The following is a 13,667-nucleotide window of genomic DNA, read 5'->3' as shown; positions in this document are numbered from 1 at the left end:
GATGGAGAGCCGGAAGGGCCCAGCCAGGTTAAACCCTGCACAGGCTCATTCCTGCCGCCAGCCACACACACTGCCAATCTCTCCATCTTTCTCAGAGCTCAAACCCTTACAGATGGGAAATTGTATGCCATCATACAGGGTGGGCATAGTGGCATTTGGTCCCAAGGGGTGAAGAATCTGGGACTGGAAGCTCCTAGCTGCCCTGTTCCCATTGCAGCCATTACCCTTCCACGAGAAGCCCTATGGGTCCACACCCACAGGACAGGGAATCTTCTTTACAAAGCACTGGCTTTCCTAAGAAGACAGTCCTGCTTAGAACCCCAGGGTCCCAGCGCTGGGACCCTCTTTGTAGCTCCTGCTATGGGAGGTTAGGAGGAGTGAGAGTCTCCGTCAGGGGAAGGGGGGCTCTGGAGCCCAATGGCCAGTGATGGCACCACCCCAGACCCAGTTCCTAGCAGGAGTCACCCCTCACCGCGGATGGTGAGTGTACTGGTAGAGCTTTTGGTAGGGGTGCCTGCATCGCTGGCCACCACCCGAAGCTGGTACTCGGCGATGCGCTCCCGGTCCAACTCGGCTGTGGTCGTGACCACGCCACTGGTGCTGTTGATGACAAAGTCCATGCGGGGCATGCCCACCTGCATGCGATAGGACACCAGCCCATTCAGGCCCTCATCCAGGTCGATGGCCATCACCTGGGAGAAAGCAGAGGCTGCGTGAGGGAGTGGACGTAGGATGGGCACTTCATTCCTGGGAGTGACCTCTCCCTTCCTACTAACCAGAGCTTGGTGCACTGGACACACCTACTCCCCTGTAAACACCTCAGGCCTGGCCACTCAGCAGGGTGTCAGAGCTGGAAGCTTCTCAGAGGATCTTCAGTCCGAATGGACTGAGGGAGACCACGGGGAGAAGGACTTGCTTAGGACCAGATCCAGGCCCCCCAGAGCTTGCCCTTCAGTTCCTGGTATCCTTTTGGAAAACTCTACCAGCCTCCAATAGGCCCTGAGTTCCTATCGTTCACCATGGCCCAGAACCTTCTCCCCTTTCCCAGTCCTTAGGGGAGTACCACTCAGCCCAAGCACCCTTTCATCTCCATGGCTTTGCAGCCTTCAGAAACCAACCCCCCTCTCTGGTTTAGGAGTTAAAATAGAGACGTGGGTAAGAAGACTCGGTGCTGTTCTTCAATGCCACACAAAGATTCCGTTTGGGATAAAGTCAGATGAAGCTCCTCCCCGGGTCTGACAATTGCAGTCCCGGCCAGAAGCTCCCCCAGCAGGGGACCCAGTGCACAGAGAGTTTCACGGGCTCACACCTGAGAACTTAACCGCGCAGAACCACAGCAAGGACAAGAGTGCTGCGGTTTAAGCAAGGCTTTTGCTGTTGCAAGACAATGGCCTCCTTTAAGTGCGGAGACTGGACAAGCTTCCTTCGTGCTTGCTGGTTGCCTTTGAAGCTCAGCACTTTGACTTAATTCCCACCCTAATCCCTGAAAAAAGTTCTTATATATGTCCCACAGAGATCTCTCTTGGCTGAGGTCCTGGGTGGGACTAGGAGGCACGGAGCTTAAGTCGGAAACTCTTCCTGAATCTGAGGCTTCCCTGTTACGTATTCCCAGTTCCCATAGCCCTTCCTTGTAGTGCTGAACACCTGTAAAATCTGACCCCAGGCTTCCCCCCACCGCACCTCACCCCACCCCACCGCCATCTCTGGGGTGTGCAGAGACCTGTTACTCTCTCTCCCACATCCTTTGGGAATTTCTCTGGGGGGGGGGGGGGGAGTCTGTCTGTCTGCTGTGGTTGAGGTGGAGGCTCCCCCTGCTGGGGGCTCAGGAGAACATCCCCAATCTTCAGGGGTCAACCTCCTCATACAGGAAAAGAGCCAGGGCGCCCAGCCAAGGTCCTGCTCTCTAGCATCCTGAGACACAGCACTGTGTGCTTGGAGCAGGGACAACTGGTCTCTCTGTCTCGTGTATAAACCACGCCACACACACCAAACTCCACAGTGACCATGTGTCCCTGCTTCCATCTGGCTGCATATCCTCCGCACGGCTGGGCAGCCAGTTCTCAGGTGAGGAAGCTGAGGCTCAGAGAGGTTTAAGGAGTTTACTCTGGGTCACCCAGCAAGAGTGGTAGAATTGGGAGGTACACTTGGACCCCAGTGTTTCTCTTTTGAGGTGGTGGGGATTGGAACTCCGGGCCTCTGTCGTGCAAGGAAAATAATCTTTGCACCCATCTCACTTGGCTGTACCCCAGCCCCAAAACTCACAATCTCGACCTTGAAAGTCTCCCAGAGTCCCTAAGACACTCCTGGTAGGACATTATGTTCTCTGAATCAGCACCTTCGGGGTCTCCAAGTCTAGACAGGTGATGGGCGGGGGGGGGGGGAAGAGAGAGAGAGAGAGAGAGAGAGAGAGAGAGAGAGAGAGAGAGAGAGAGAGAGAGAGACCCTGCCTCTTCTGGGCCACGGGGGAGTTTGGAAGTCTCTTCAAATAGGGATGGTCTCATTTCTGTGCACAGCTGCTTGAGGGCTCACAAAAAGAAATAGGGTTCTTTTTATAGGGGTGCTGCGTCACGGGTGTCTGGTGTTTTGTTCTAGAACCATCTACAACTTTTGAGGTTTGGCGTCTTGGGTCAGACCCCAGTAGAATGGGGAAACTTCCTGAGTTAGCTTCCTGGAACTCTGTCCACCCTTTTTGTTTCTGCCTCCGTCTGATTCTATTCCTTGCCCTGGCCTTTATATCTCCAAACCTGCCAGATTTTCCAGATGAGGCTCTGTCCCTAGAGGCCTCCCAGATTACCTCAGCCACCATAACCCTCTCAGCACGGGTTATCCCAAGCCACTTGGCTTACATACTGTGGGGCTCTTGACTAGCATCCCTAACGCTCATGAAAATCCTTAGCACGAAGCATGCAGCGACCCCCTTGGTCCACAGGGACAGGGGAGATGAACCACACTTACTTGGTAGACAGAGACTCCTGTAGGGGTGCCCTCAAGAACCTCAGCCACAAAAGGAAGGTTCTGGAAGGTGGGGTCATTGTCATTGAGATCCAAGAGGTTCACAAAGACTGTGGCACTGCTGGTGGCCTTCAGAGGGGGTCTGCCACCTGAAAGGACAAGGAAGAAGGGGACAGAGATGGGAGAATGTGTGTAAGTGTTGGAGGAAGGAAAGCACATACCAACCGTCATCCCACTCCCCTGGGGTCCCTGTGAGGAGGAGCTTAACCCATGGGACTCTCTCAGTTCCTCCCTTCCACAGGGTGCCCTGGGGGCGGTCACACCTGGGATATAGACAGTTTATCCTGATAAGGAGATAGCCCTCCTGAGTGGGCTCCAAGACCCCTAAGGACCACCCATGGGGGCATCCCCAGAGGTCAGGCGCTCTGCCTATGTGGAAGTTCAGGGATGGTGGTGTAGGAGTTCGTACAGTCCGTGACAGAGACAATGATCTTCCGCATGAGCTCCGCCTCCACGGGGTCAGGGTTCTCGCGGTCCAGCATGACGTGGGTGGTGCGGATCTTGCCTGTGGTACTGTTCAGACTATAGAACTTGTTGGGGGGCTGGATGCTGTACACCAGGGTGCCATTCTCCCCCAGATCTGGGTCTACAGCTACCACCTGTTCGGGGGGGGGGGGAAGAAAACGGACCGCTTAACTGAGTTACACTGCGGTCCCTGGCCCAGACCCAAGTGCAGAAGCTCAGGCATCTGGCACTCTCGCTCCGTGAGGGCTCTGTTAGGAGCAGGAGGTGGAGGGTCAGGAAATACACCGGTATTAAAGTCTGGGTTCCTCGGCCTCTTCATCGATCAGCTGACTACAGGGAAGTCCCTTCCTTATTCGAGTGTGGCTGTCCCATGTAAAACGGTGGGATGGGCAGGCATAAGGAGGGTGGCCAGGGATGGGGTTCAGTTGGTAGAACGACGCTTAGCGTGCATGCAGCCCTGGGCTCTCTCCTCAGTACAACATAAACTGATGGTACAAGCTGATTTCTCGGGACTCGGGTTAGAAGCAAGGGGGTCAGAAGTTCCCGGCTTGGTGGCTGGGAAGGCTGAGAAGGCTTCCCCCTCTACTGAGCTTTGGGGAGCCCTGGGTTGTGGAACCTGAATAGTGGTTAGGAGGCCTTCTATCTCCCCATCTGGCAGTTCTGATGGTTAAGGATTTGAAAAGCCACTGGGGTCCTGTGACACCAAGGCCTGGGCAGGGAGTCATTAGCTGGGACTCACTTTTGAGGGAAAACCAGAGCTCAGAGATGCATGGGCCAGGTTCAAGGTCACACAGCGTTAGCCTTGTGCTGATCCTGTTCCCCCTCTGGTAGTCGCCCAGAGTCCGGAGACAACAGTGGCTCTCACCCCCCATCTACCCCTCCCTCGGTGTTACAGAACCATGATGACATCACAGGTAGATGGGATTGTAGTAGGGGGTGCAGGGGGGAGGGGAGTATGGCTGTAGGTCTCAGGGGCTGCATCAGGACACTATCATTAACTTCACAATACGGGGCAATGACGGCCAGGGTTGGTCAGCTTCTTCGTCTCACTTGATGTGAGCTTTTATGCTCTTGCAGCAGAATTTGTCCCTGCTCTGGCTTAATCCCCAGCTGAGGTGTCTCTGGGGTCACTAGACCAGAACAGATAGATATATGACATGTGGCCAGGGGCTCTACTTGTCACCGTCTCTGGGCTCTGGGGGCAGGGAGAGAGGCTTACAGGGCATGTCCCTCACCAGTGAGGCTCTCTTCAGCATGGACATCTCATTCCAGACTCCTTTTACCCTCTCTTCTCCCTAGCCTTGTAGTAGCTGAGGGGTACAGAGGGGTTCCCACCTTCCAGTCCTTGATTCCTTCACTGTATTGTGACCCTGCTGTCTCTGGCCTCTATAATGGGCCTTCACCACTCCATTTTACAACAGGAGACAATTCATCCCAGGCACAATTAAAGCCAGGCTGCATTGTGTCGCTGAGGGACAGAGGAAACAAGTGTCCCTTGAGTTTCTGTGTGTCTCAACCATTACAGAAGGGGCATACCTCTTCATACCCGTTCTTCTGGCTGAGGAAACCAAGACTTGGAGCCAAAACAACCCGTGCCAGGTCAACACGTGCTGTCAATTTCATAGTGATAGAAACACTCCTGCAGAGAACGTCCAGAGAGCTGCCCCGTCCTCTAGCTGGGAGGAGTGGGCACTGGCCTTTGGTCGTGGGATGGGAAGGGGCCCGGGAGAAGACAGAGGCCGAGACCCAGCCTGGAGACTCCTGAGCAAGTCTGTAGACTTACATTCTCTCCTCATCTATTTCCCATTTCACGCTCGTCGTTTTTCTCCTGCCTGACGGGGAATAATTCTCTCCCTCTCCCTCTTCTTTATTTTGCTGGAGGGCGTTGAAAGGCTCTAAATCAATGCCCATCAGCAGATCAGCAGGTCCTTGAAGGAGGCCACAGGAGAAGCAGGATGAGCTGGACCCAAGATCATTGCAGAGAGAGAGAGAGAGAGAGAGAGAGAGAGAGAGAGAGAGAGAGAGAGAGAGAGAGAGAGACAGAGAGAGAGACAGAGAGAGAGACAGAGAGAGAGACAGAGAGAGAGAGACAGAGACAAAGAGGCATCTAGCCTGCAGTGTCCACCCATCAGGTAGACATCTTTGGAGCCCACATATCCCGGATACTGAGGCCCAGGATGCATCTGCTTTCTGGCCCAGAGGGCACTAGGTGCAGGGACGCACAGGAACAAGCTCATCTGCCAAAGACTCTGGAGAATCCTGGGTTTCCATCCCTCTGGGCTTCTGGACTCAGTCGTGGCTGTTGCTTATGTTAGAGTAGCCCCTGGGCCACCAACAGATTTTCCAGATGGGGAAGAGCCAGGGTAGACACTCAGATGAGGTGAGCTTTACCAACCCAGCAGCTGAACGCAGCCTTAAACAGCAAGCGTTGGAGCTATATCGCTTAGCTGGGCTGTGCCTGGCTGTGCCTCCACCGTGAACCAGACAGAGAGACTCCTGAGAGTGGCAGCTGACAGGTCCTAGTGCTTCTGGCATTTTGACTAATCAAAATCCAACACAAGGAACTGGGGTGATAGCCAGGCAGGCAAAGCAGTTGCCACTCAAGCTCAGCGACCCAAGTTCAAATCCTCAGCACCCACATAAATGTTGGAAGCAAAAAATATGGTTATGTGATGCCAGACCTTTAGGGTGGGATGCAGGCAGAGACAGAAGAACCCCTAGAATCTCTTGAGCCAGATAAGCCTGGAGAATGGGGTGATGAATGGCAGGAGACCCCGACTCAAGTAAGCTAGAGTGCAAGGTCTGACAGCTGAGGTGGTCATACGTCACACACACACACCACACAACATATACAGATACCCACAAGATCTGCCCACAGCAGTCTCAACTGGAGACTTACCACCTCCATTTTCTAGGGAGTGGAAGTGAACACAGAGAGGGTCAGTAACTTGCCTAAGGCCACAGAGCTGACAACTGGTATCACTGGAATTAGAACCCGGGTCCTTTGGCACTAGAGGCTGCCCGTTTACCCACTAAGCTAGCTTCTTCCTTACATGAAGGTATCTAACAGGTAAATCTGGACTGTGGAACTTCTCAGAAGGAGACATTTTGGAGGGGAAGGGGACAGTGAGCCACTCAGAAATGGCATTTTAAGTTGGGACAGAGAGAAGGAGAAGGTGTGGCAGAGGTCAGGAAACAGAGCCTTGTGGGGCACGTGTCAGTGCTCAGTCAGGAAGAGGTGAGTGTGCAAGCAATGGAATGTGTGTGTATGTATATATGTGTGTGTGTGCATGCGTGTGTACACACATGTGCATAACAATGTAGGATAGTTGGATGTGTAGATGTGCTTTCATTAACACATATGTGAGCACATGTATGTATATGCATGTGGTAGGCCAGTTCCAGCCAGTTTCACCTTCTTATTGTTTCTTGGCTCCTTTGCCAACCATTCTGTTACCTTTCCTGTGCCTAACCACAGCCCTGCCTCACCTGGGCTGCAGGGAGACCCCAGGCCCCGGGGCCTCGTCAAAGGCTTTACAGTGCACTCACAGACGTGTTTTAGGGGTGATGACACTTAAGGCACTTCTACAGTGATTCCTCTTCAAATGGCTTTTCTGTGACCAACTTGATTACTGAATACGCCGCTTGATTTCTGGTTTCTTGGCACTCATCACACACAACTGGGAGTTCTACCAAGTTCTGGAACATTCTTAAGTCTAAAGAATCTAACCTAGAGTTTGCCTTTCCGTGTGATTAAATGTCTGCAAACCTTAAATACCAAAGCTGCGCATTACATTTGTCAGGTGCTTAATATGGTGCATTTTCAATTTTGATTTTTCTGTCTCCTTCCCGAGAAACTCGGGGCTGTAGCCTTGTGTCTGCCATGCTGTCTGAGGACTACATATCTGCTCACAGTAACCATGGACGGCTCCTGTAGGCTCTTGGTGCATGTGTGCATGAGCACGTCTGTGCATAAGCATGTGCATGTGTGTATGCATGTGTGTGTGCACATGTGTGCATACATATGTATGTATGCATGTGCATGTGTGTGTGCATGTGTGTGTGTGCCTGTGTGTGTGTGCATGTGTGTGCATGAGCATGTGTGTGTGCATAAGCATGTGTGTGCATGTATGTGCTTGTGTGTGCATGCTTGTGTGCATGTGTAGGATAGTAGTCCTTCTCTCTCACACTCTGACACACTTCCCTAAGACAGGGTTTTTGCAGAAGCTAGAGCCAGGCTGATGGCCAGCAAACTCCAGCAATCCTGTGTCGGCCCGTCATGGTGCTGGGGTTATGGGCATTTGGCTATAAAGCCACACCCAGCATTTTATGGGAAATATGTGTGTTAATATATGTGCATGTGTGTGCATGATGGATGTGTGTGTGTAGATGTGTTTTCTGTTAATAACATGTGTGAGCAGAGGCATGTGTACGTGTGTGGTATGTATGGGAAGGTAGACTAAGGCCAGTTCCAACCAATATCAATATGGAGTGTCGTGAGCAGACGTTTTCACCACCCAACCATCTCTCCACCCTGACTCTGCCTTTTACACTGGATAAGATGGGAGGCAGTGGTGAGTCTGGGCAGAGTATGACATGAGTCCCCCCGGGAGGCAGAGCCTCCACACACAGCCCTAAGCCTTGGTGGCTGAGGGCTTCTGCAGTCTAGCCCACCCCCTACCCCATAGAGTACCTCCATCACTTGGCTCCCAGTTTCCTTTGGGAGGAATTTTACAGAAACTCAATGACAGATGTGTGTCCAGAGGTGGGCTTTCCATAACCATTCTTGGGATCCCAAGTTGGGAACGCAGGGATTATTCTGAAGTTTTACCATGGTGCCCACAAGGTGGCAGCAGAGAGTGCCTTGGGACCCAGCGCCTTAGTGGCCCCTGCAAGAACCCCAGCTAGAGATTTCTAACTGTAGTCCCCAGCTTTGAAACCCCAGGCATGCTGGATCTCCTGCCCTGTCTTGCCGCTTGGGAGTCTCTGGAAGGGAACAGGATACACAGCTGAGGACCACTGGATGACCACACCCTCCTTCCCCCTCTGTCCAGGTTTCCACTCTCTCCATCTGGTCCTGATAAGAGCCTGTCACTTTTTGGATCTCACCAGTGAGGCGTGGGAACCCTGAGGTCAGGCCCCAGGGGTGGGTGGGGCAGGTTGTCAGAGCCCGAATCAAAGCTACTGAGCCTGCTCTAGTCTACACATTATTCCAGTTCTTCGGGACCAGGGGCTCTGCCAGGTGTCCTACGAGTCTACAGAGGAACAAGGGCTGGGTCAGGTAGCTTCTAAATCCTTACTAAAAAGCCCAGCAAGCCTGAGTTCAAGTCCCGGCACTACCTCTCACTGTTTCCAAGGCCTTGAGCTCTGAGTCCTGCTGTCAGGGGAGAGTATCCAGAGAATGAGAGAGATTTTGAGAGACATTCTTGGGGTAGTGTAGGAGAGAACAGGCGTTGAGTCAATAGGATTACTGAGAGATGTCAGAGTTCATGTCTATCACAGGACTGTTGGGTGGCGGTTAGCCAGACATTTGGGGACCAGCCTTCCATGATGAGGCTAAACAGAGTTCAAAGGTTAGGGGAGGAAAAGCTTATAAATCTGACTTTGAGAGTTGGATAGAGTAAGCCCAATATCTCTGGCCGTGTTTCCTTTCTCTGCTTTAGGTCATCTCCTGCACATTGGACGTGGGGTGAACACCTGGCATCCTCTGCCAGAGGGTCCCTGGGGTGAGCTTCAATCCCAGGCTGAGGTAGCTCTGGGAACTGATGTGGGACTGAACTAACCAGATCGATGACTGCCGTGCCTCAGTGGTAAAGGACATGGGCCAGCTTGGGATGAAACACCAAGCCCAGGAGCCTCTGCGTCAGGCCAGGGGATCATGGGAATTCTCCACCAGTGATAGGTTGCCTGGCAGTTGCTGTGTCTCTACTTACCGTGGTCACGTCAGAGTCTGGAGGTGTCATCTCTACCAGGTTGATGTAATAGGGAGCATCCTTCCAGGTAGGGTGGTTGTCATTGATGTCCAGGAGGGTGACGTTCACCTGTGGACCACAAGGGGGCGCCGTGGCCATGAGGGTCAATGAGGGCAAGGGCAGCAGGGTTGGGGCACCCAGGTGTCTCCGTTCCAATAGCTCTACCAGTCTGCTTATTTCTAGGAAAAGCTAGGTTGTCAGGGACAAGGTGGGGCTAGGCTCCTGCCAAAGGAGGTGGTGTGGGTGCTGTCCCAAGGGGAGGCAGAGAATAGAGGAGGTATCTGAAATCCTTGTGACCCAGGCTTTCTCTCAGCCACTTGGTCTTGGGGGAAAGGTGAAGGTGACCCCACCCCACCCCCCAGTCGGGGACCTGAGAGGATCCTTTGAGCTTCTCAGCCTCAGACACAAACAAAGTGACTTTCCCGCTGACCTCCCCAGGTTAACCATTTACAGGGCTAAGGTGTGATTCCAATCAGCAGGGCCAGCGTCTACAGAGGTGCTCATGGGATATGGGGGCATTTTGTAACAGCTCCGGCCAAGTGAAGCCAACCCCAGCCCAGTTCTCTGGCCTGACAAGAATGGGGCAGCTTCCCAGAGTAGGTGAGGCAAGAGGCCTCCAGAGGGAGTCCATGGGAAAGGGGGACTGGATGTGACCAGAGCATCAGGTCACCCCACTGTGGTTAAGCCTGTATCAGGGCCCCTTTGTGCTCCTCGCTGTCCCTGTTCTCCCTTCTGCCACCAGGCCCCCACTTCGGACCCCGAAGCTTCTCCCTCCTCTTTGAGGCTCCTCTGTGGTGAGGTGGCCTTGATGGGCTCCTGGGCCTTCCCTTCCCAGAGGCAGGAAAACTCAGCATCGATCCACCCCCAGCATTATAGGTGTTTGTAGATGGGTAGTGGCCAGTCCCCAGGGGACCCTGAAGGGCCCTGATTCTTACACTAAGTGGCTCTTCCTCATAGGAACTGAGGCTTCTGCTTAGATGTTCTGGAGAACACGAGAGGATGTGGGGCTCATGTCCTCTGCCACTTGCTACTCTGCTGGACCTTTGGACCTTTGGAGTAGCATTAAAGTATTATTCCACTGAGCTGTCCTGGGTATTCTATGTCCTGGTGGCAAGACCTTGCTTTCCCATGGCTGCTATCTGCAGATGCCACCTCATAGTGTCTCATCCTGGTTCAGGACATGGCACCCAGAGGAGGAGACCTGAAGGTGAGTTTGGAGGAGGGACCAGGTCATCAGGGAGGAGGGACCAGGTCAGCATGGAGGAGGGACCCGGTCATCAGGGAGGAGGGACCAGGTCATCAGGGAGGAGGGACCAGGTCAGCATGGAGGAGGGACCCGGTCATCAGGGAGGAGGGACCAGGTCATCAGGGAGGAGGGACCAGGTCAGCATGGAGGAGGGACCCGGTCATCAGGGAGGAGGGACCAGGTCATCAGGGAGGAGGGACCAGGTCATCAGGGAGGAGGGACCAGATCAGTAAGGAGGAGAGACCAGGTCATCAGGGAGGAGGGACCAGGTCAGTAGGGAGGAGAGACCTGGTCAGCAGAGAGGAGGGACCTGATCAGTAGGGAGGAGGGACCAGGTCATCAGGGAGGAGGGACCAGGTCAGCATGGAGGAGGGACCCGGTCATCAGGGAGGAGGGACCAGGTCACCAGGGAGGAGGGACCTGGTCAACAGAGAGGAGGGACCTGATCAGTAGGGAGGAAGGACCTGGTCAGCAGGGTAGAAATGTACTTACTGTCGCAATGCCAGTTTTCTGGTTGTGGCCCACACCCCCATCCACAGCACGCACAATGAGGATGTATTCAGATTTGGTCTCTCGGTCCAGCAGGGACGTGGTGGTGATTTCTCCTATTGGACAGACAGGTGGATGAGCAGGGTGGGGCTGGGGTTCAGGGAGAAGGAAGTAGATGTAGAGATACACTTGCAGGCTGTGGTTAGCCAGTCACGGCAGCCATGGCCACTGCAGCTGAATTGGGTCCATCTGTGTGCTTGAGAGGGGAAGCACCTGCATTTTGGAGGGGCCCAAGAGCTGGGCAGCAGTACTCTACAGTTTGGGGATCTGGGGCAGGTGTTGGCAGAGTAGGAGGGCCACTTAGCACCAGACACACTCACAGACACCTCTGGCTTAGATGTGATGTTATTTTTTCCGGCATCATCAGCTCAATCTAGTTACTTCAGTCCTCTGTGCCTCAGTTTCCATACCTGCCCAAAAGGGAACTAAGACAGGGCAGTTTCACAGCAGGGTTACTGTGGGGGTCATTTAGTTAATGTCATGGAAATCCTCAGAATAGTCCCAGGCTCTATCTAGAAATAGAGTTACTGGGAGTATAGCCACCAGGGGCAGGAGGGAGACAGCTCAGGCTGAAGTTCACATGGCTCAGACTACAGCGCGAGCCTACAGCGTGAGAACCTACAGTGTGTGAGCCTATAGTGTAAGACCCTATAGTGTGAGAGCCTACAGCATGCCAGCCTACAGTGTGAGAGCCTACAGCATGCCAGCCTACAGTGTGAGAGCCTACAGCATGCCAGCCTACAGTGTGAGAGCCTACAGCATGCCAGCCTACAGTGTGAGAGCCTACAGCATGCCAGCCTACAGTGTGAGAGCCTACAGCATGCCAGCCTACAGTGTGAGAGCCTACAGCATGCCAGCCTACAGTGTGAGAGCCTACAGTGTGTGAGGCTACAGTATGAGAGCCTACAGTGTGAGAGCCTACAGTGTGTGAGGCTACAGTATGAGAGCCTACAGTGTGCAAACCTACAATGTGAGAGCCTACAGTGTGAGAGCCTATGGTGTGTGAGCCTACAGTGTGTGAGCCTACAGCATGCCTGCCTACAGTGTGAGAGCCTACAGTATGCAAACCTACAATGTGAGAGCCTACAGTGTGCAAACCTACAATGTGAGAGCCTACAGTATGTGAGCCTACAGTGTGCAAACCTATAGTGTGAGAGCCTACAGCGTGTGAGTACACAGAGTTCTGAATTAACAGTCATAATACTCTTTCCCAGTTACCCATCATTAGTGTAATGATATCAGCAGAACTTTTTTTTGGTGGGGGAGGAAACAAGTTATTAACAGACACGCTTAAAGTAAACCACAATTTCTGTCAGCTGTCTTTGGCTGTCCTTTGTTCTTAGGTGTCCCTGGAACAGAGGTCCCCTTAGCTTTATTTGCTTTGTGGTGCATACGTGCCTGTGTATGTGTTTTCATGTGTGTGGATGCCAACTGACAACCCTGAGTGTTGCTTCTCACTGGGACACGGGACTAACTGCTAAGACTAGGTGGGATGGGTGGTGATACCCAAGAATCCGTCTGTCTGTCTCCCCAGCACTGGAAGACAAGCATGTGCCACTATGCCTGACATTTTTTATGCAAGTTCTGGGAATTGAACTCAGACCCTCAGGCTGGCGACACTTTACCGACAGAATTGTAATCTTGTACTTGTTTTGACAAACAGCTCCCCAAAGAGATCAAAAGCCGTTTGTTGATCCATGATATAAAGACTCCCACCAGGATCAAATCAAGTCACGGACACCATGGTTTTGACCATGGTGTCCCAGAGCAGCCGTGGGCCACCAGAGCTGAGAGCATCACTGTGGCCCCAGCCCATGGTGTTACCGGGGATGGCTTCTACTCGAAGAACAAGGGCTCAGATGGGAATTCTGTCTGGACCTTTCCTAGGGTGGGTGTCATGGAAGGAGGCCGAAGCTCTTTGAGCCTCGTTTTCTCACTGTCAGAAGGCAGGAGCTCCGAATGCCTTCAGGTCAGAGCTGTTACAGGGATAAAGGGCTGGGATAGAGGACGGCTCCACTGGTAAAGGACATGCTCTGTAAGTGTGACTGATGACACAAGTTCAGTCCCAGGACCCATGGTGAAGCCTGGCGGGGCAGCATGTATTTGGAACCCCAGAGCTGTGGGGAGGGTGGAGACAAGGATCCCTGGAGCTCATTGGTGGAGACAGAAGGATCCCTGGAGCTCATTGGTGGAGACAGAAGGATCCCTGGAGCTCATTGGTGGAGACAGAAGGGTCCCTGGAGCTCATTGGTGGAGACAGAAGGATCCCTGGAGCTCATTGGTGGAGACAAGGATCCCTGGAGCTCATTGGTGGAGACAGAAGGATCCCTGGAGCTCATTGGTGGAGACAGAAGGGTCCCTGGAGCTCATTGGTGGAGACAGAAGGATCCCTGGAGCTCATTGGTGGAGACAAGGATCCCTGG

General features: G+C 53.3%; 1 protein-coding gene across 2 annotated transcripts in view; it reads right to left on the bottom strand.

The window, feature by feature from the left end:
* CDH23 (cadherin related 23) overlaps positions 1 to 13,667 on the bottom strand; it is a gene marked incomplete at its 5' end in the record, with an annotated part of 329,115 nt that overhangs the window by 102,444 nt on the left and 213,004 nt on the right. For both annotated transcript variants that reach the window (XM_080938106.1, XM_080938107.1), the window contains 5 exons: positions 473 to 692; positions 2,956 to 3,101; positions 3,422 to 3,611; positions 9,411 to 9,518; positions 11,188 to 11,300. In XM_080938106.1, coding sequence (XP_080794232.1) covers positions 473 to 692; positions 2,956 to 3,101; positions 3,422 to 3,611; positions 9,411 to 9,518; positions 11,188 to 11,300 — 777 coding nt within the window. The remainder of the gene's footprint in view (positions 1 to 472; positions 693 to 2,955; positions 3,102 to 3,421; positions 3,612 to 9,410; positions 9,519 to 11,187; positions 11,301 to 13,667) is intronic.

The sequence above is a fragment of the Micromys minutus genome, assembly GCF_963924665.1.
Source record: "Micromys minutus genome assembly, chromosome: 25".
NCBI classification, from domain to species: Eukaryota; Metazoa; Chordata; class Mammalia; order Rodentia; family Muridae; genus Micromys; species Micromys minutus.
This window is presented reverse-complemented; position numbering and strand designations above follow the sequence as displayed.